Raw genomic sequence first — 24,198 nt, 5'->3', positions numbered from 1 at the left:
TGCGAGTGTTGTGTTACGGCCCATGCGAGTGTTGTGTTACTGCTCATGCGAGTGTTGTGTTACAGGTTAGTTACGGCCTTAGAATAAGATATCCCCCAAGTACACAAATGATGCTCAGTGCTTTTCCTGGAGAACTTCCCCCTTTTTCCTGTAGCTGCTTAGATACCTGATCGTTACATGAGAAGGTCTGCCAGCAACCTGACGATGGTCGTGGGCTTTCCCCCGGGCTCTGCCCAGTTTCCTCCCACCATAATGCTGGCCACCGTCCAACAAGGGAAATATACTTGAGTACGGCGTGCAACAGCAATCAAATAAATAAGTAAATAAATTTCTGATTGCTGAAGGAGTTCTGTACATCCTTTCCTTAAATGCATGCATTTTCATGATTATCAAGTGTTGTGAAAAAGTGTTTGATGGAGAGTTACACATCTTTGTAATGATACAGTGAATCGACAAGTGTCATCATTGCAATGATTTGTGGATACAGTTATCTTTTGCACAGATTACATCCTTGTGAACTAGTGCATAGGATAGGACTTAGCATATTAAGGGGGGATAACTCTAATGGGAATTCTGTGTAGACGCACCACATGCTTAGCAGGAGAAAATGATTATTTTTGTAGACATACAGCTTCATTTGCATAATGCATAATATAATGTTGCCATTGCTGCCATAATCTGTGTTGAGAAAAAGAGGAAAATGATTGCATTACAACACCCTCAAATTATCCGATATTCCTTGTGTTGATTGGCTTATTGCACATTTATGTAGTTACAAGATATGAACCACATCAACATGTAATGGCGGCGTAACATTTTTCCTACACTCGTAGTATCTATGTAAACATACTGGAATTTTGTAACATATTTTCATGGTAGATTACACCAACGTATTCCAGTCTTGATACAGATACTTTGCCTCCGCCAATGCAAATGTGTGTATCGTTTTACCAGTACCGTTATATTGTAATGAAATGAACGTAAATATTCCACAGGTAGCAAATGAGATGCGCAAATTATATGTTAAATTAAAGTTAAAAAGTTAAAAATTGAAAGATTCTTTTTGTCCGTCGATCTGGAAAATAACACAAGGACTTTTTTTTTATTTACAAATCCTCAAAGTGTTATGAATAGTAACCACAAATCTGTTGTTCTAAGTGAAGGTATAATTCATATACATGTAAAATCAAACAGATTTTGGGGATTCCAAAACAAGGGGTGTTCTTCTGTAATTAAAAAGTTTGTGATGGTTTAATTTTGGTTTACGGAATCACAATGAGAATGGGGTTCCTAACAGGATTCAAAACTAAAGCCGTACTTTCCAATATCTATTCTGTCATTCAATTTATACTCATGAGGTGATGCTTTCAATCCATTTTTTTTTCAAGACTATATCTGTCATTTAGTACCACTCGTATTAACTTTATGTCAACTCAAATATTTTTTTCAGTTCCTCCTTTGGCAAAGGTGAAACCTAAGCGCCAGAACTTTGTAGAAGGGGAGACAATTACGATAAATTGTACGGGCCTGGGATTTCCACTCCCCTCCGTCCAGTGGTTAAAGGGAGGCTTGCCAATCTCTCATCCTCGCATGAATGTTCGCGGTACTCTGCTCACGATCAGGGACATTCGCCGCGAGGACGAAGGAAACTACGAGTGTTTGGTGACAAACACGGCAGGACAAAACAAAATGGTTGCCAGCCTTGACTTCATTGGTGAGTTTGCTGATTATATAACTTGACTTTTATCTGTCTTTTATGAAAATGTTGTTTGTGTCGTAATACACCAACAGACATTTTAATTTAAATTGTTTTAGGGATTTTTCAGTTGTTTATTCTCCATTGTCTAACATCCCATGTCCATTGCATTCTTTTTTATAACAGCAAACTGGTGTTTTATGCATGGTTTATAAAATACACAGTGCGATATACATGTAGTACGTGACTAGCTGTAGGTTGTCTCCCTTCATAGACAGAGGGAGCATTCTGCTCAGGTTCACTGCACCCTACCAGTGCAGGTCACTGGTATACATTCAGAAATGCCACGGTGGATCATAGGTGATGTCAATCAGCAGTCATGAGTGACCGCAGGCTTTAGCAGAGATCACATGACAGGATCAGTCTGAAGCCAGAGCTGACCTGGAGTAGACTGGCTTATCTTCAAATAGTACTGGTACACTAATGCATAGCATCAATCTTTTCATGAACAGCGGGAATAAAACGTAGCAAAATAATATTTCTTGTTGTCATACTGATCAGGTGAGTAAGAAAACATTAAATACCATGTTGTATTTATTTTTATATGTTGCTGTCTGTAGATATGAGAGTTAATGCATGTAGCGATAGTAGAAATAAATGTGTAACGTTTGGTAGTTTCTAGGTCGAGGTATAAATGTGCTGTGTTTCAAGGCTTGATGCAATATAAGCAAAAAATGAAGATGAAGTTGGTCGTATTAGTCCTCTATTGATAATGGAGGGGACCATGAGTGTAAAGGGACAAATTGCTGTGAGAAATTCAGAAATTTTTAGTTGATTCAGCTAAATACAATAATGAGTTGCACTTAACTCATGACTTGAAATTGTATTTTCCAAAAAATGATGAAGGGAAAACCCCGGATAAAAATGAACACTCAATTGTCCATTCAAGTGTCACTATATACATCTGCAGGTGTTAACTCTGTGTTGGTCATATTTAATCTAGCAGCACAATTTTTTCGCTGTCGGCAATATATCTCTTTAAACCTTGTCATGTCAGTCTGTCAAGAATCAGTTTTCTGATTGTTCCAATGAATTGAAACTTGGCAGTTGGCTTCACCATCACAAGTTACAGATCAAGTTTGAGATTCAGGCTTTTTTCTTCAAAAACTATGAAAGTTTTCTGGACTTCTTTGTTCAAACTTGATACTTAGCTCCATCTTAATGATATACAGGTCTTGTTCATGATTTACATGATTTTCACCAAAATCATGGACGTTTTTGTCACATTATGGAGTAGTTTTCACTTTTTTTGTGGTTTTTCTTCAAAACAGTTGGTTATTCTGAATTAAAACTTGGCACATGACTTCATGATGAAGTTACATACTGTAATTCTTCAACCTTTTTGCAAGTTTTCTAGGTGTTTATTCAAGCATATTCCGAAGGCATTGTTTTGTGTTGACTGATAGAATAACACTTATTGTGATACCCTGAAACGGGCTAATTAATCCAACAAGTGTAGTTTTGTCTCCAAAATCAAATTTAAAATGTGCATAAATTGCACTGAAAGTTCCTCTCTCATATGTGGGGTTGAGGAATTAGGGTATTAAGTTTGCACTAGGGTCAATTTCATCCATTTTCTAAAAAGTTATGGCTGCTAATCTATTATTCTGATGGCTCAAACCTATAGGGGACATATATTGCAAAAGCAAAACAGGTTTATAATATTTACAAAAAATATTTAAAATACATCAAACAAGTTCTAAAGCAATATCAAAAATGCAAAAAATGCATTTATTTCTGAAGCAAATGAATGAAACATTTTGTGCCACAACAACATATTGTTATGTGTAACAATGCTTTATGGTTACATGTAGGTTATAAATTCTTCTGAGGCACGTTACTGTGTGCTTTTTCTTGAGGAGGTTCTTGAAATCCCCAATCCCTTGTCTTTCAACGCCCCTGGGTGTTGTATTTTTAAGAGGTTCAAGTACTTTGTCAGGATTTCACAATTAGAATACACTCTTACTCTCGACTAATTATGTATTAGCACACAGGAAGTCAGCTGTTTTTATAATTTCCCAATGTCAAAGGTGAAAGGTCAATGCCATTTAAATTACTCTAAACTTAGATTCTCACTGAAATGGGTATATAATATGAAAGGTCGTATGACCTTAGTTTGCTTCAAAACCAAATGTACTCACAGCGAGCTGTATAATTTGGGGAAATGTCTGTTGCTTAGGAGTGTCAATTGGCATTTTCCAAATATTCCCATGTATGTACAAACAGTATAGAGTTTCACTGAGTTTTTTATTTACTGACATGGAGACAAGTCGATGTTGGACTGATACAATCCGTGATGCAAAGTCAGATGTTTTGTTAACTTCTTCCTACATCATATTTAACAATGTAATGCTCTGGAAAAGAGGGCAAAAGTCATGTAGATATTTTTTTTTTCCAAATTTTGTCTCATACTCAAGAATTTTTCACTTATATGAAAGCAGGGACGTGCATAGATGTAGGTGAAGAAAGTAGCAGTATATATATATCATCTGAACAAGCTAGCATGAGGTGAATGTGAAAGAGCTTTTAATTAAGATATTGTTACCTCTAACTGCCCAGGTCTTTATTGATTTGATTGGTGTTTAAAGCCATACCCAGGAATTTTTGTGGTGGCAGGGTGGTAGAATGAACCATCAGCCTTTGGCATCTTCAACGAGAAGCTGATCTGTGCAAGTGCCACTGACCAAGGCTTCATGAAAAGTTAAATCTGACTAATTCATCTATCATGTTTCTTAAACTGTAAAATGAGTGCAGATCTGCCCAATTTAGTTTTTCTACTGAAGGACTTTTATTTATTTTTGAGGTATCTCATTTTATTGACATTGACCTGTGATCTTGGAGATTGTGATTGCCTGGGTCAAAGGTCATGACATTCTGTAACCCCCAACGAGGATATGTCTGAGGGGCCTTCTCTCATTTACTATGTAATGGCAGGAAGAGGACAGGTCAGAAATGGCCTGGGACTCTATCAGGCTCTACATGTATAAATGTTTGTGAAAACTACCTGTACATGTATTTTGTGTGTGTGTGTGTGTCAGGATGAAATTTATGTCAACCAAAACACTGGACTATTCCGTCCAGTGACACAAATGTGTGTACAGCTAGGGCAGGATGTCACATGGTTAGTAGGCCTACCATAGTACAAAGATAAATCTGTTTTCACTATGGTTTTACCTGACAGGATATTCATGTGTAGAAGAATTAATATAGCGTAGTCAGGTCATCCAATTTACATGAACATCAAGGTTAAAAGAGTTTATTGTGCCTTGATGCTCATTTCCTGGAATAAATATTAAAAACCAAATGTCAAAAACCGTGTTACATGTAGAAATTAAAACATTACGGCTTTGGTAGATTGTGTGTATTTTCTATAGTCATTGGATTATTGCATCTATATTTATGTAGTGAGGTGTCCCAAAGTTGAGGGGCATCAGAAATTAATGACATGCTGTGGCCGACCTTGTATTTCTTCCCCATCATAAAAATTGCTGTCTGCATATTATTCACTAGTTACACTGTCATCAAATGTACCAATAATTATTAATAATGAGAGACCAAACATCATGAGTGCATGATTTCATCAAAGTGTCTTTATTTTATTTTAAGGGTAATAAATTGTTCTAGTTGGAACTTTTTTTTAAGAATAATAATCAGCATTGAAGTTGGAGATTTTGGGGGCTTGATTTGCCTTGATCTGTTTGTCACCTGTGTAAAGAGGGTTTAAGCTAAATTCCTGCTCCTGTTGGCCATGGCTGGGAGTGGGGTGGTAGATTTGATGACAGTTTTAATGACAGAAACATTCACAGCAAGTGTTTTCATTAACTGATTTTCCTTATTTTGATAGGATACTCTTAACCCCTGTACAGGGGGAAAAAGCTATCTGAACTTTTGAACTGTGCTGTTAATACCCTGTTCCTGTAATTTGTTCACAATGCAGAACTTTGCTGTGTAGGTAACATGGGAGTGTTGATAGAATGTACATCTGCAGTCTACAAGACCAGCAAAGCCTTTGGCTGTTAGAAACTATAGTCAGCTATGTATTACCTTGTTTTGTAAATATGGCATGGTTCACTGGCACCAGGGGAGAATGTCTTTTTTAGAAACTTTTAGAAATGGGAAATTTTAATCTGCAGAAGAGGGGCTAAAAGTGAAATTCTACATTTCGTTAAGATTTTCTCGAGAAAAATGCACCATTTCACATTTTGTTGCAAACAAATACATGTGAATCGCATGGGTATGTGCTTTAAGTCGAAATTTTGCTACCTTACGGGAATTTAGTGAGAAACTTTGTGGGAAGAACGTCCTCTTACAGGCAAAACAATAGGGGTAAGTGAGAAAACTATAATATATTTAGTGTAAATGTAATTTAAGCATTTAATGCTATTATTAACTTAAATGACTTCTTGTGTAGTAGACAAGCACAGTCATTTCAGAGAAATGCCTTTCGAGGTAATATGGTAATAGAAATGTGTTTCTAATCAGTTACCTCGCTTGTATTTTATGCCAAGCATAGTGTTTAAAACCTTGTAATCAGACATTTGTAAATAAATATACATTTATTTATATGGTGGTTATGCCAACAATGCGGCAGTAGGTGAACTGCAACCTTTAGTTGGGTAAATAAGTAACCATTGATGCTCGGGATTTGGGAAAATCAAAGAGAAACACCTTTGCTTTAGATGCAAACCTTTCAGTTCTTAGCTTCATTTTTACTACTTTTCAATTTTCAGTATACATCTGTTTTTTTGGATGGAATGCTTTTCTCGGTCTCTGTACATGTATGAGTATGATTATCACTTACACGTCTTGACGACGTACAGAAACGGTTATGAAATGACGCTTGAGTGTCCCAGAACTGATGTCACTTCTCTGAGAATTTTGATTAACATGAGATGAACGCCCAGATAAACAGATGTGTAATTTGTTATCTAAGAATTTTTTTTTTTTTTTTTTTCGTCTTGATTTATGTTCCATTACTCTGTTTGGCAGAAAAATGCAGCTGTGCATTAAATATTTCTCAAATTACATTATGTCATCAGGATGACCTGTTTTCTTCCCTTCCTTCTCAGGATAGTATCTCATCCTCATAAAGATGAGCCGATATCTTAAGTAATTGCAGAAACATTGACTTCTTACGTGGTTTTAGCTTTTTATATAGCTCTCAGCAGGCTATAGTGAATTCCTGGTCTGGCCAAAAATTACTTAACCATCTGTGTACTTATCAACATATTTTTTGCCTTTTTTTATTCTTGTAATAATAACCTTAATGATATTTTCCAAAATTTATATGTTTATGTGCAGAATGTAGAAACTAATGCATGTGTGGGTGCCTGTCACCACATCAACTGTGATCAGTGATTTACAAAAGTTTCGAGTGAGTTAGTTGGCCTTGTCAGTTGTTGCAGATTTTTCTCCTGGGTCAGAATAGGTGATGGATGATTCAACGGAAACAAAGAGTAGATACTGCATTAGAGCCTTAGCACAGGAATTGAATTACAAAGTGGCGTCCTCTGTTTTTCCATGATAAGTGTTAGCTAATACAGTTTATGACAAGAACATCAGCTTAAAATTTGTTTACCCCTTTTTAAAAAGTTTTTTCTTTCTCTTTGGACAAGGGTTTCCCCTTTGCCCCAGCTGTGTTAGATTTATTTTGCCCCATCGAGATCATAGTTCTGTTTGACTGCGGAGGAACCCATGGTCTGTGTAAGACTCCGCGATGAATAACAGATAATAGACTTGATGACAGGGACTTTCTACTCATTCCTGGGTTACGGCTTAGGTTTCTGCTGGGTCCCTACAGTTTCCAGCTGTGTATAATTTGTTCAGTTACCAGATAATTTTCGGAAAAGTCCAGATGTCACTAGACATCTTTAGCAGTAGACCCAGACATCATCAGTTTTCTTTTCATATACTGTTAGCTTGGGCAATTTGCAGAACCCCTCAACTTTTGATGTTTCACATATTTGTCTCAGTTGGAATGATATCTTATCATATCCCTCCTGCGGAAGTATGTGGGAAGTATGTGGGAGTATGTGGGAACAACTGTAAACTGTCCATAATAAAAACTTGTTAGTTCACATGTGGGTAAATGTTTGTGAAAGGAATGAGATAAAAATGAATTCTTTTTGAGTTGCCATTTATGAATTCAAATGATGGCCTGACATGTAATAAAACTGCACTGTTCAATGCAATTAGTGTAACTTTGTAATCAAGAGTGATTTGTGCAGGTTTGGGTGTTATTTTGTTGGGGGGGGGGGACAGAGAGTACCTTAGAATCTGGGCTTCTGAACAACCGTAAAATAAGAAAATATGCTTTAATAAACATCATTTGAAGATGAAAAGGAGGTGAAAGCATTATGAATCGTTTTTTTGTTATTTTTCAGCGCAGGATAAAATACCAATCAAATTATGAAATAAATGTTTGGTTATAACTGTATATAGTGATATTTTACTATTACCTGACAAAACTTTTGCACGAAATAGGCAACTTATGACACATTTACATGTGTATCCTGGTATACAATGAATGTAAAAGTTGCACATTTTTTGGTACTTAACCAAAATTCCTCAGAGAAAACATCCAAATGAAAAAGCACACACTATAATTTACCAATAAAAGTATTTATCGTACGCCTAATTGTCTACGGCATCTGATACAGCCATTGGCTATAATGTTTTGTGTCAGATGATGAAGTCAGCACTCCTTCTTAGACTACTTTGAACTCTGTGACCTTTATGAGGGAAAACCCCTTGAACTGTGTTTGGGATGCGTAGTGGTGATAAACGTACAACAAGCAATAAAAAACAAATTCACCAGCAATCCTGAGAATTCTTACCAAGCTGAAATTTCACCATCACGGGCATTGTTGAGAGCTGCAGTAATTGTATTTTTTTTTTTTCAGCTTTGTTCAGTTATGTTCCAGTTTGAGATTTGATTTGTTTGTGCTTTTGTTGTGAATTATACATTTAATGATATTCTGACGTAACCTCCACGGTGATGTCAGCACTGTTTCTGGGATTCCGTGTGGTGTAAGTGATACCCAATGAAAATGTGCTGATATTGTTTAAAACTATGGTTATTCGTCAAGGATCATCAACCAATAAGTTTTAATCAGTTCTAATATCTGCTTTCACTTTCTGTTGCGTAATTTAATATTTATAATGAACAATGTTTATTTGGGTGTTTACAAATGACGCGAACTGGCTCTTTGGTGCCATTGTTGAACTTGTAAGTTAGTCATTTTATTCTGGTTCATTGCTTGTTCATTGAGATCATCACCACAGTGCTTTCTCCGCAAATTTGTGTCAATATCTGCTCGTTGTTTGAGCCTGACCTCAGATAACTTAATTTTGATACATCATTGTGGATCACGCACTGCCATGATAATCTCTATGTAACAGTCTTGTCCTTTCTAAAAGCTCGGTGTGTGTGTGACCTTTTTATATGGTACATGTAGGTGTGAATGTTGTGTACCTCTGGTGTATGGTATGTGTGACTGTTGTGTACATCTGGTGTATGGTAGGTGTAACTGTTGTGTACATCTGGTGTATGGTAGGTGCGACTGTGTTGTGTACATCTGGTGTATGGTAGGTGTGACTGTTGTGTACATCTGGTGTATGGTAGGTGCGACTGTTGTGTAGGCATGACTGTTGTGTACGTCTGGTGTATGGTATGTGTGACTGTTGTGTACATCTGGTATAAGGTAGATGTGATTGTTGTGTACATCTGGTGTATGATAGGTGTGACTGTTGTGTACCTCTGGTGTATGGTATGTGTGACTGTTGTGTACATCTGGTGTATGGTAGGTGTGACTGTTGTGTACATCTGGTGTAAGGTAGGTGTGACTGTTGTGTAGGCGTGACTGTTGTCTACATCTGGTGTACAGTAGGTGTGACTGTTGTGTATGGTATATGTGACTTTGTTTACCTCTGGTGTATGGTAGATGTGGCTGTTGTGTACCTCTGGTGTACTGTAGGTGTGACTGTTGGGTACACTTTGGGTATGGTAAATGTTGCGGTTGTGTACCTCTGGTGTACAGTAGGTGTGACTGTTGTGTACCTTTGGGTATGGTAGATGTGACTGTTGTGTATAGTATAGGTGACTTTGTGTACCTCTATTGTATGGTAGATATGACTCTTGTGTATCTCTGGTGTACTGTAGGTGTGACTGTTGGGTACACTTTGGGTATGGTAGATGTTGCAGTTGTGTACCTCTGGTGTACTGTAGGTGTGACTGTTGAGTACACTTTGGGTATGGTAGATGTGACTGTTGTATACCTCTGGTGTACAGTAGGTGTGACTGTTGTGTACCTTTGGGTATGGTAGATGTGACTGTTGTGTATAGTATAGGTGACTTTGTGTACCTCTGGTGTATGGTAGATATGACTCTTGTGTACCTCTGGTGTACAGTAGGTGTGACTGTTGTGTACCTTTGGGGTATGGTAGATGTGACTGTTGTGTACCTCTGGTGTATGGTAGATGTGGCTGTTGTGTACATTTGGTGGATTGTTGGTGTGACTTCACTTGTGAATGTTCCATCTGTTATTACTAGATGAGCGTCTTTCTTGCAGGATTTCATGATTAAGTTAAGTATATGTGTGTATAACCATGGTACTAATGAGATGTGTGCAAATTTTGACACACTCCTGCTGGGTAATTCAGCTTTTTTGCAACTTTGTGAAATCTTGGAGCTGCTTAAGTGTGTGTCAAAACCAGTGAAAGGTAACGAAAAAGAGATAATGGCTTTGTTTATTTTTGGATTATAAATGGTACATGTTGAAAGAAAGTTTGAGAAGCATGATAGCATCGCAGGAATGTTCATTGGAAAGGAAGCAGTTTTCTTTTTGTTTCTGCCAGGTTTTAACCCTATTCATAGTGACACGTAAAGTATTTATGCATGTATTCATTGGGTTATTTTAACACTGATGTTAATGATGAAGTTGAAACTTCATCAGTTTTCCCTCGCAGCATACTTCTTTGAAATGTGATAACAGCACTTGTGTATGCCTTGTCGACATGTGGAGAAAATGAACAGGAATCCTCATGTCCTCACAGCTATGTCACTCTCAGACTGAATTTTACTCGCCCGTGTCATTTGTTAGGTTACATGGCAGAAAAAGAAACTTACCCATTTTCTTTTTTATGTGTTATACTGTATTGTACTTGACTTAAAATTCCATCCATGACTAAGTTGCTCAGTTCTATTCATCTTATAAAGGTGGTTTGAGCTTTGATTGGATGATGGTGGGATAATGTGCAAATGTAAATTTTAGCACCAAATATAAAATTTTGTGACATTTATTTGCCTCAAAAAATGCACTTTTGGGGGACATATTTTTAAGGCGTATATAGTATATATATATATCCACTCCCTAAGAAGAATTCTTTTTTCTGGACAGCAAGAAAAAATCTGCCAAGTTAGAAATCTTGGAATGATGCTGGTTTTTTTCCCCTCTGCTTCACAATGCTTTTAGGGTCTGTGCTGTGAGCTATGTTTATATTGTAAAGGTGTAAACCAGATGTTGCCGTTATGCCTCACATTGTGATAAACTTGCTAGATGGACCAGGACTTTGACAACTTCATGTGCTCTGCATTCTCCTTCAAAAACAAATACCAGGTGGTGGAGAAAGAGCTCTAGAATTGCTACATCGGCTGGAAACACGAACTACCTCAGTCATTCAACAGTAATGCATTGGAACCAGGAGCCAGTTGTCCGAAATTGCATTCAAAGTTTATAAGCCAATGCAGTTCCACCAATAGGTATAAACACACCACCTGTCAAAAAAAGGATCATTCCTATCGTAAAATTATATCACAGTAATAGACATTTTATTATTTGCACTCAAAGAAGCTCAGTTTCTTTGAGTGCAGAGCCCGGTTTAAACCCACGACCATCCTCAGGCTGCTGGAAGACCTTCCCACATACGGCCGGAGAGGAAGCCAGCATGAGCTGGACTTGAACTCACACATCTAAAGAATCTCTACCTCTATCCTGGAGTCTTCCATCTTGAGGGCTTTGCCATATATTAACTTTGCTCTTCTAGACAGCATAACACTCCCAAGATGTCTCCAAAAATGGCATAGTATGAAAGCTTACTACTATATGTTCTCTAAATTTTTAATTTTTTTCCACCTCTAACGCACTTTTTTTTCACTTTTTTATGCATACATTTATTATGAAAATGAGTTGTTTGTGACACTAAAGATGGCAGTTTCATAAAACTGTACATCAGCTCTCTGCACCCATAGTTCTGTAAGAATGTTTCAAAATATTGGTTGCAGAGGCAGCTGAAAAAGTCGAAGATTTACAGTATATCAAAGAACTTATGGAAACTTGGGAAACCGATATTTGGGAAAAATCACATGATGACATGATCTTTATTAGATATTTTGCACCTTTTTGCTGATTAAAGCTTTGAATTGGAACAGTACTAAATCCAGTGGAGATATTGTCCATTAATTCACATTACATGAATTGGATTAATGACTTAATACTCACAAAGAGAGTATATCCGAGAGTTTAATTTCGAATACAATTTATGTACAAAAATCGGTTTATCAGAGGAGACCTTATATTAGGCATTACTTTACCAGATATTTGTTTTAATTATGTGTCATATTAACAACCTGAAATTGTTGTTGATTTTCTCAAAAGGGGAAATTCTGTGACCAGAGAGCTAATTTAATTAATAAAACGACCCCATAGTGACAAAACAGTTCATAAAACCGAATACATGTACGTAATTATATCATTTATTACCTAAGTGACATAGTGGGTTTCATAAATTAGTAAGCAAATGGCTTGATATATGTAAATTTATTGCAATGTATAAAACATACTCCTTTTTATGCAGATAGCTTAATAATAACTAGTTTTGTGCAGCACTTTCCAAATAGTAAATGGTTCCAGATGTAAGAATTGTGCAAGAATTTTTGCACGCACACATCCTATACAGTATTGTAAGCAAACTTCTGTATTCAGTGATCCATAGTATCAACTGTTCACCAGATTCATTACTGAAGGATCTTTAGCATGCGGTCTTATTCTGTATTTGACCAACTTTGGCACATGTAGCATTTTGCACAATACAACCATGTAGCAGAATTAAGTTGTTCACACAATTCTGTATTACATAGTGAATAGCACATGTTGTCTACACAGTTTTACATTTAACATTCAACAATCCATAGAACAAGTTGTGTGTACAATTCTGAGTTGTGTGATCATCATTCATGTAGCACAAATTCTGTTTATAGCTCTGATTTCATGATCTATAGCACATGTTCACACAATCCTTGACACATGTTCACACAGTTCTGAATTATACAATCCTTGACAAATGTTGTTCACACGGTTCTGTATTATACAATCCTTGACACATGTTGTTCTGTATTATACAATCCTTGACATGTGTTGTTCTGTATTATACAATCCTTGACACATGTTGTTTTGTATTATACAATCCTTGATACATGCTGTTCACACAATTCTGGATTGTACAATCCTTGACACATGTTGTTCTGGATCATACAATCCTTGACACATGTTGTTCTGGATTATACAATCCTTGACACATGTTGTTCACATCTCTGGATTATACAATCTTTTACACGTTGTTCACACAATTCTGGATTATACAATCCTTTACACGCTCACACAATTCTGGATTATACAATCCTTGACACATGTTGTTCACACAGCTCTGGATTATACAATCCTTGACACATGTTGTTCACACAATTCTGTATTATGCAATCCTCGACACATGCTGTTCACACAATTCTGGATTATACAATCCTTTACACGCTCACACAATTCTGGATTATACAATCCTTGACACATGTGGTTCACACATTTCTGGATTATACAATCCTTGACACATGTTGTTCACACAATTCTGTATTATGCAATCCACGACACATGCTGTTCACAAAATTCTGGATTATACAATCCTTGACACATGTTGTTTACACAACGCTGGATTATACAATCTTTTACACGTTGTTCAAACAATTCTGGATTATACAATCCTTGACACATGTTGTTCACACAATTTTGTATTATACAATCCTCGACACATGCCGTTCACACAATTCTGGATTATACAATCCTTGACACATGTTGTTCACACAATTCTGTATTATACAATCCTTAACATGTTGTTCACACAATTCTGGATTATAAAATTTGACACATGTTGTTCACACAATTTTATATTATATAATCCATGGCAAGTTGGTTGTACAAGTCTGTATTCTACCGTCCATAGCACAAACGATAAACACAGTTCTTTGTTCAGTGATCCATGACACTAGTCGTGCGTACAGTTTTGTATTGTACAGTCCACAGCACAAGTTTTATGTTCAGTTCTGGATTGTGTCGTCCATGGCTCTAGTTGTGTACATGATGCAGCAAAGCACGAGTGTACACTCCAGAGCACAGATTGTACAAAAATCTATGTTTCACAATCCAAAGCATCCAAAGTTAACAGCCTACAAGAGAGGTTGTGTGGACAATTCTGTATTCTACAATCTATAAGAGAAGTTGTGTGCCGAATTCTGTAGTGTACAACCCATAACACAAGTTGTGTGCCGAATTCTGTAGTGTACAACCCATAACACAAGTTGTGTGCCGAATTCTGTAGTGTACAACCCATAACACAAGTTGTGTGCACAATTCTGTAGTTAACAGCCTACAAGAGAGGTTGTGTGGACAATTCTGTATTCTACAATCTATAAGAGAAGTTGTGTGCCGAATTCTGTAGTGTACAACCCATAACACAAGTTGTGTGCCGAATTCTTTAGTGTACAACCCATAACACAAGTTGTGTGCCGAATTCTGTAGTGTACAACCCATAACACAAGTTGCGTGCACAATTCTATAGTGTACAACCCATTACATAACTTTTTTGCAGAATCCTTTACTGCAAAGTTCCAACTGTGCACATAGTTCTGTGTAATGTAATCAATAGCACAATTGAATATGCTATATTTTAGTGTTCATTTCTGCTGTGGCAATCATGATTTACTGTGTAATCCTGGACATAGTATAAATCGTGTACACTTTTGTATCAGGCGTAACACACAAGTTTATGTTAACATCAAACATGCCGACAACCAGGTTTGTCAGTTGTGTACCAGTTTTAAATGTCTTTCATAACATTCACATCATCCTAGCATATAAACCAACCAAGAAGGATATAAGAGCATACAGTTTACGATTAAGCCAACCAAGAAGGACATAAGAACATACAGTTTACATTTAAACCAACCAAGAGGGACATAAGAACATACAGTTTATGATTAAACCAACCAAGAAGGACATAAGAACATACAGTTCATGATTAAACCAACCAAGAAGGACATAAGAACATACAGTTTACGATTAAACCAATCAAGAAGGACATAAGCACATACAGTTTACGATTAAACCAAGCAAGAAGGACATAAGAACATACAGTTTACGATTAAACCAACCAAGAAGAACATAAGAACATACAGTTTATGATTAAACCAACCAAGAAGAACATAAGAACATACAGTTTACGATTAAACCAACCAAGAAGGACATAAGAACATACAGTTTACGATTAAACCAACCAAGAAGGACATAAGAACATACAGTTTACGATTAAACCAACCAAGAAGAACATAAGAACATACAGTTTACGATTAAACCAACCAAGAAGAACATAAGAACATACAGTTTATGATTAAACCAACCAAGAAGGACATAAGAACATACAGTTTATGATTAAACCAACCAAGAAGGACATAAGAACATACAGCTTACGATTAAACCAACCAAGAAGGCCATAAGAACAGTTTACGATTAAACCAACCAAGAAGGACATAAAGGTTGCAAATGGTCAGTAACAACAGATTCACTATTTATTCAATTTCACATGAATAAGGTTGTACTCCTTACAGCGTATGTGCCTCTTTTTACACTCATTTTACATCACTGTCATCGCTAGACAATCTTGAGTTTTGAATCCTGTGTGACACACATAGCCTTGTTTAGAATTAGGCTCAGCACCAACATTCAACAATATCATGGTTTTAGGTGTTGATTAGAATCATTTGTATACTTTAATTGAAGAGAATGCATATGCATAAAGTATTAATAGAAACAAAGGTTGAGACCAAGTGTTTGTGTTTTCTGACATCTCTTCCTTCCTCATCACCCTGACCATGATGATAGCGGTGTTGTTCAACATTTCTTTACAAATTTTGATAGTTGTGGCGCATGGGCTGTAAAGAGTATGAAACAATTGGTTTTAAAAAATTATATACTATTGTGGTGGTATGGGGATTTTTAGTCCGATCTGTTGCATTTAAAGCTTGTTGTAAAAAAAAAATAAATGAAATACAAATGTGAAAAATGTTTTACGGATGAAATACTGGTGGCTTATACCCAAAATCTATGCACAAAGTCGTAACACGTAAGAATTGATGATACACGTAGTTTGGTCCTTTCCTTTGGTGTATTTTCAGTTTACCCGTGTCTGGTTTCCTGCTAGACTTGCCAGAGATGATGTTTTTGGTACAAATGGAATCTTATTAACATTCCACAGCCATGCACTAATTTGTGGTATTCATGGAACTTTTCTGAATTATGCTGGAATTGTGTTGTAAATCTGGTAATTGGTTATCCTATCAAGGTAGGGCATTGTTAGGAAACTTCCCTATCGAGGTTTGAGATAAGTAATGATACATTCAAGCACACTTCATGAAAAATCACAATTAATAGTTTCCCTATAGACGGACAAATATGCTTCAATTTGAAAACATTAATTTGTGAGGTCTGTAGAAATAACCTTAATAATTAATATCTATTTTTTGCAGTTAATGTGTTGCAATACAGACATTATTGTGTATTTTTTTGCAGTGAATGTGTGTAATGCAGACATTGTTATGTATTTTTTTGCAGTCAGTGTGTTGTGATACACTGACATTACTATGTGTTTTGTGCAGTTAATGTGTTTTGATACAGACATTATCATGTATTTTTCAGGTTGCCCGTTTTTTAACACCTTAAAAAATCACAAGTAATAATTGGGATGTGAAAGCCATTTTAGAAGCACAAAATACACTTTCTTAAAATCTTGCTTGGCAAATGGTCCTATACATGGCCCTAAACATGGTCCTATACATGGTCCTACACATGTACATGGTCCTATATTCCACTAAACAACTGGCCTTGGTCCAACACTCTCCTTAACCTTTGACAGTAGTCCGTATTTGTCAACCACAGTGAGGTCACACATTTTGAGATTACTGTTACATAGATATATGAACTAGTTGACTGTAGCTGACATTACCGTTAATGACCTAAAGTTTCGTCCATGACATAGTTGTTAATTTTTCCAGATTCTGGGAGTTCTGTTGAGTTTAGAAAGGTGTTTTGAAAGGTATTTGGCAAGTAGGATGACATCCTACTGGGAAAATGTAAATTGCAGCACCAGCAACAAGTAATATTTCATGACATATTTATTTGCCTCCAAAAATGTTCTTTTGTGGTGGAATTTTTAAATCATTTGCCATAATCCACAGTTTTCACCTGGAAATATGATTGGATGATTTCTGACTGCATTCTCAGTGAGAAGTTTTCTGTACCATGGTATGTTGTCTTTATGTATGGCAAGGGTTTAAAGCTTGAACATGGTTTATCTATTGTGTCTCAAAATGCATTTCATGTTTTTATATTCACAGTGGCATAAGAAATGCATACGTATATATATATATATATATATATATATATATATATATATATATATATATACACACGTATCAGATATACTTATACATATCAGACAGCCCACATGTACTATTGCAGTACATCTAGTATGACATGCACATAAGAGAAAACATATTCCAGTTCACGTGAATTTACTGTCAGTATTATTGCTCATATAGCAATTCATATTGGTGCCTTACTATTTCTTTCAAGCACTTTCATGTATACAGTGTTTTGGATCAGAATTACCGAATGTAATGTTATCAAACTGGACAAACTTCTTGAAGACATTACATCAAAGTCTGATGGATTTCCATTCATTACAGACTGAGTTACAAACGTAAATGAAGTATAATTTTGATGATAAATTGGATGAAAAGTACATCTGGAAGATCATGGTTCATGATCTTTCAGATGATCATGGTTCATGATCTTTCAAATGAGCATGGTTCATGATCTTTCAGATGATCATGGTTCATGATCTTTCAGATGATCATGGTTCATGATCTTTCAGACTGTGAAACATTACTGTACTCAGTTTTGAAAGACGATGATCGTTTTTTGTCACTTTTATCACAACTGCTGCAACACAACAAGTTCCTGTATGCTTGGCGAAAGTTTCTGTTAAGAACGGCGTATATAAATGCATTGATGGCAAAGTTTGTGTAGGCCACAGCAAACAGCACTCGGTAGTATTTAGCAGGAACCAACCTGTCAAAGTCAAAGATGTGGAGACAGATGATCGGTATCCACACGAGAATGTAGAATATCCACACAACAATACAGTTGAACGCCACTTTGAACATCTGTAGCTGCTGTTTCTGCATCCTCTGACTGATTTGTTCCGGATTTGGCGACATTGGGGAGCAAGTTTTAACGCTTGCAGGATCCAGCGGGCGAGGTTTCTCTAGAATCTCATGAAGGGCATCTGTGCTGGCACGCTGGTGATATGTCCCAACACCAACCAAGGTGCGACTGCCCGATATGCTGTGACGCCTCATGTTGATTTGCGTTTTGCGGAATTTCCGAATGATATTGGTGTAGGCAAATACAGTGCAGACCAAGAATGGTAAGGTGAAGACCACACAGATACAGAAGGTGTACCAATAACTGTTGGGGTTCCCAGGTGGGATGAAGCATATGCCAAATTTAATGTCGTAACCGAACTCTCCGAAGCCAAGCAATGGGGGCATACTCACTAATCCGCCAAATAACCAAATCACGATGATGCTGGCAGCGACCTTGACCTTGGTGTAATGTTTCAAGTAGATGCGCTTTCCACGCACAATAGCGATGTACCGATTGACGGCAATGGCACTGAGATTTAGGAGCGACACAGTTGTGCACAACATGCTGATAAACGGCAACACTGTGCTGCAGCCCGGTGGTTGCACGTTGTGCAGCATGGTGTGCACGGAGATGGGCGTAAGAAACAAGCTCACTGTAAGATCCACGACAGCCAGATTGAGAATGTATACGTTGGACATTTTGCGAAGGTTCGGGTGTGTGATGACTGCGAGAATTGTCAGCAGGTTGCCGCTGGTGCCTGTCACAGAAACAATGAGCAGCATGATGATGACCGCAATGTCCACTTCCTCTGAGACGTAATCAGGAGAGATTGTGGACAGGAGGTGGTAGCTGTTGTTGATTTGAGAAGGCATCATGGAGGTGGTTTCCTGTGATTGTTGCCAGACGTGCATGGGGGATCCAGACTCATGAATTGACTCCATGCTGTCACCAGTCCACTTTTTATTCTTCACACAGTCCAGTGTTATATCCACACAGCCAAGAAAGTTTTATTTGTCACAGGTGTGGCTCTTGGATTGGATTTGACTGATAACAAGCAGCAGACCTAGACCTGAATGAACTGAAGCTTCAGAGGGCACAGGAGTTTTGTATTTTCTGCACAATCCTAGAAATCTGGCTCATTCAGCTCCAGGGTTTTGGTCTTTCTGATTAATCATTGATTCTAGATATGCAAATTATATTTGCATATTTTACTTTCCAGTTTTCCAGTGCTCATTTTTACAACGCCTGTGAAATACAAAAGAGTTTAAATTACCAACAAGTATTGTACTTAGTAGAATTTTGTGCTTCTTCATAATTTGCAAGACAGTTGCATTCATTTTACAGAAAAATGATCAAAATCCATACACATATGTGATAGGCCTACATTAAACTACTTGTAAGTCAGATGTGTCCAGAAGAACATCAGATCAGTAATAAAGATTCTTACTAAGAATTTAAAATGTGTTTTTAACTCACTAAAGAGTTTTCTTGAGAGTTTTTGTGTGAAGTTTGATTGAACTTTGATATGAAAACTTTAGTGTTGGCTTAAAAGTAGCATTTTGAGGCATACAGTGGCCTCGGAAAGTGAATTTTTACAAAACAAACTTTGCATGAAATACTGTATTCTGGTAACTTCCTGCTGAGGGATGTGTTTAGCAGACATTTTGCATTAGGCTCCTGAAGCGATGCTTAGTTTGTTTACTATCTTGAATATTTCAAGCCACTGACATATTTTGTCACTTTGTGTGAAGCTTTAATCTCTTTGGTCCTAGGAAGCCATACCAGCAGTATTTCTCCATCATGCAAACTATAAAAAGCTTCCCCCCTAGCTACAATGCATATAAGACTGATCAAACAGATTTATCAAAATTCTTGTTTTTTTTTTTCGTGGACAAAATTATTATAGTAATTCTTAGTTCTTATGTGCTCTCTTACATGAGCATGAAAGCAACATGGTCATGTTTGATGTGGCATCCTACGAGTCCTACATACTACACAGTCTGCAAACTTGTGAGTTGGACAGGAGTTCCTTATGAAACTAGTTATGCAGCACCATAATGGTATTCTTGAACTTCATTTTGCTGTTGTCTTATACTTGTAAAAATCAGCTGCACTTACTGGCAGCTTGGGTCAAATCTCCCAAGTTCTTTCCAGTGAATTTTGGACATGAAGTATACTGGTAGAAGTACCTTCGTGTAAGAAAATGCACTTCAGACCTGGTACACCACTCAAAGTTCTCAGTAACTCGATAGTGCCATTGGAAGTTGTGAAAGGCAGCAGTGGTATTACTGTGACGGTTATCCACTGTTGCTGTCATTACACTTTGCAAAACCCTGTTTTTATAAATTTTAGCAGACAGATATGTATATGTACATAGCATGTACTTTATGGGAGTTTAACTCAAGCACCATTTACAGAAACGATGACGGATGGATTTTCCAAATTTTATGACTTTCTGTCTTGATCTGTAACGATTCTTCCATACACTAGGTTAATTAGAGAGATACATTTCTTCTGAATGCAGGAAGTAAAGTTTGTGTTTTTTTTTGGTTTATTTGGCTAAGTATCTTCTTTGATCTTTTCTATGTAGTAGCAAAATGTTGATTTTAAATCTGCATAAAAGTGTACCTGATACTGGATTGTTTATAGACTAAGGCCTTTTTCATTTGTAGAATAACTTACTCTTGAAGAGGAAAACTCATAGATAAAACACACAGCCATCATATAAGAGAAAAATTCTTGATTATGCCATTCATCAACAGTCAGTGAATTAAGTAAACAGTCAAATAATGACTAAAAACTGGTGTAGTGAAACTATTATGATCAATTTGCTAGTAACTGATACTTACATTTATGTGCCGCAAACGTTTCTTCGGAACTGTCCTACAGCAGTCATAAACCACTGAACGCAGTGTTCCTGGAGTTTGAAACTTGCCCAGGATTGTCATGCAGAAGATACTCAATATCCACAGAGGCAGAACTTCTAGTCTTCTTAGCAGTGTCCGTACAGGCAGAACTTCCTAGTCTTCTTAGCAGTGTCCGTACAGGCAGAACTTCCTAGCCTTCTTAACAGTGTCCATAAAGGCAGAACTTCCTAGCCTTCTTAACAGTGCCCATAGAGACAGAATTTCTAGTCTTCTTAGCAGTGTCCTTACAGGCAGAACTTCCTAGTCTTCTTAACATTGCCCATAAAGGCAGAACTTTCTAGTCTTCTTAACATTGCCCATAAAAGGTTCTCAGTGTCCATAAAGGCAGAACTTCCTAGTCTTCTTAGCAGTGCCCATACAGGCAGAACTTCCTGGTCTTCTTATTTGTGTCCATACAGGTAGAACTTCCTGGTCTTTCTAGCAGCCAGTGCCCTAATGGGCCATCAGTTGAATTTAATGTCAGTGGAAGTAATCATGAGGAGGGGAGATGGAAGCAATGAAATCCCAGCAGGTGCTCTAGCAGTGATGACACAGCATGTTCCCTACCCCTTAGCAACAGGGATGAGACAGTAGCAACAGCAGCTTAATTCCATGTGCAGCTGCTGCCGTCTGATTCAGAGAAGGGTTTGTCCTGCTGATCCCACAGTCAGGAAATGGTATAGGGTTGTCGGTGTGCAATTTAAATGTCAAAACTCCCAACACCGAAACTCTTGGAGTTTTTAAGGGCAGAGAGGAACGAACGCCTATGCCTGTGCAGTCCTCTGGATGGTCCCTGTTAGACTAGCAGCGGATCTGACAGCCTATTTATTAAGTAATAATAACTGCATTTGAGCTGTTAGGCGGCCAGCACAAATTGCTTGCATCCTGTCTCCCTCAGATGAAGATGATCTTGTGGTTTGTGTTGGCTAGGACAATCACCAGCGGTGCTGACTGGCCTGACTGGCTGTCGTGACTAGGCCATTGACAGATTGAAAGTGAAGACTGTTCTGGGAGACCCAGAGTCAGAGTGGTTCTCTAACCCTCTAAAGCGAGCTTTGGGTCTGAAAACACAATGGTGGAGTGAGGGTATATTATGATATCAATAGTCTCTGGTTAGTGGTCCCCCAGGAGGGGCACATGTGCGTGTTATTAAGGTGCTCCTCAAGTCCATCAAACACATGGCTGCTAAACACAGACCCCATGCCTCTTAACTCAGGACCCTTAAATCCTTCTGAGACCACAGACCTCAAATTCTCTCCTGCCCCTCCCCCCTCAGCCACACCCCCCACCCAGGCTCCTTATCCTTCCCAACCCCATCCCTCCCACTCTGACCAGCACTCCTGGAACACACACACCCTCCTACTTCTCTAATTATTTTCCCCAGCAGCTGAGAGTGACTTTTGTCACATGGCTGAAATTGACACTGCTACTGTGTCAACTTAACAGCAGGAGGCCGAGCACACACTCTGATAGACTGGCTCTTTTAGGGCACCCATCTCCCTGACCCTTTAATTCTCTATATCACCCACAAGCACTGTGGGATATTACTGTATGTGTAGTAAGGGAACCTATTGACAAATTTTCTTGTTTCTTTTTTGTTTTTAATGTATTTTTAATTTTTTTTTTCTAAATTAAAATGTTAGCACATAAATATGTAATGAAACTTAAAATGCACTGCAGTTACCAGTGATAAGCTGCCCTTTTATTATGGCAAACCATGCAGGCATATATCTACATTCCATCGCCCACACGCAAATTGGACACACTATAACAATTTTTCTCTTATTTTGCTATACTGAATACATAACTGGGCGCTTTGCTTTTTTTTTCAAATCTGTTTTTTTTTTATTTTTATTTAAAAGAACAATTCGGATATTTGTATGTAATATTCAGATGTTACATTAAAATAAGGAAATATGACATGAAAGGCCTCCATTACTGAATAGACGTGCTATTAATATATTGTTGGTTTTTCTTTTTCACCATTCAAATGCTGGAATTTTTACACACTTGTGTAACATGTAGCAGTCTTCCTGGTATTGCATAGCTGGAATAATTGGCCTATGACATCCTGGTATTACATAGCTGGAATGATTGGCCCATGGCACAACAGCCAAGCCTGTTCAGCTATGTTTACCAATAGCCTTGTTTCACAGCTATGTAAAAAAAAAAAGCCTTTTTCTTATATCCATATTTGAATCTTCCTCCAGGTTTATTTCATAGCTAACAGGACATTCACCATATTCAATTTATTTATGTATGTATTTACCATATTCAATTTATTTATTTATTTATTTATTTATTTTAATTTTTAGGTTTTTTTTGGTAAATATATTTAAGTAAATTTATTTACATTTTTTGGGGATGGAGAAGATACTTGTACCATCACCTGTTTAAAAAGAAATATATTTTGTCTGAGCTCGATCTGACTTTTTTTTCACTTTTTACCTAGTCCTGTATGCATTACTTGGTTTTACCTGAAATTTTGCAGTCGTAGCTGTTCGGCAGCTTTCGAACCTTAGGATTCTCATTATGTATAGCAGCTGATAGCTCCTAAATCCGATAAGAGCATTAGGTTTTTGTGTTTGACCTTTATCATGAGTTCAGTCTATTCTTCACCAAAACATCAAAGAAGTTTGAAACCATAATACACAGCTGTCACACGCAGGATTACCTTTATAATCCAGAAAGCATTATTGGGGGATTTATTTGCATGATTTCGTGTCCATGTTATTATAACTTACACTTGTGGGCAGTTGACCCTCTACCCACACAGTACATGTATTAAAAACACACACGTAACAAAGCTTGGCTACATGAAGCTGATCTGTGGTATGTGAGAAGGTCTGGCAACAACCTGCTGATGATCATGGGTTTCTTCCGGGATCTGCCAGATTTTCATAATGCTGGCTGCCGTCGTATAAGTGAAATGTTCTTGGGTACAGCGTAAAACACCAATCAAGCAAATGAATAAATAGCTGACCTGTTCCAGTGTATTTCACCTTAA

General features: G+C 37.3%; 2 protein-coding genes across 2 annotated transcripts in view; one reads left to right on the top strand and one right to left on the bottom strand.

Moving 5' to 3' along the window:
• Positions 1-24,198, top strand: part of LOC135480935 (hemicentin-1-like) — a 114,193-nt gene that overhangs the window by 486 nt on the left and 89,509 nt on the right. Inside the window, exon 2 of the mRNA XM_064760866.1 lies at positions 1,451-1,714. Coding sequence (XP_064616936.1) covers positions 1,591-1,714 — 124 coding nt within the window. The 5' untranslated portion in view covers positions 1,451-1,590. The remainder of the gene's footprint in view (positions 1-1,450; positions 1,715-24,198) is intronic.
• On the bottom strand, positions 17,951-22,303 carry LOC135480752 (tyramine receptor Ser-2-like). Its single transcript, XM_064760674.1, has 2 exons — positions 21,135-22,303; positions 17,951-19,530 (listed from the first exon to the last, which is right to left on the bottom strand). The coding sequence occupies exon 2, from the start codon at positions 19,224-19,226 to the stop codon at positions 17,997-17,999; it is 1,230 nt and encodes a 409-aa protein (XP_064616744.1). The 5' UTR covers positions 19,227-19,530; positions 21,135-22,303; the 3' UTR covers positions 17,951-17,996.

Source organism: Liolophura sinensis, chromosome 13 (assembly GCF_032854445.1).
Source record: "Liolophura sinensis isolate JHLJ2023 chromosome 13, CUHK_Ljap_v2, whole genome shotgun sequence".
Lineage (NCBI taxonomy): Eukaryota > Metazoa > Mollusca > Polyplacophora > Chitonida > Chitonidae > Liolophura > Liolophura sinensis.
Note: the sequence above shows the minus strand (reverse complement) of the source record. Positions and strands in the feature narration are given on the sequence as shown.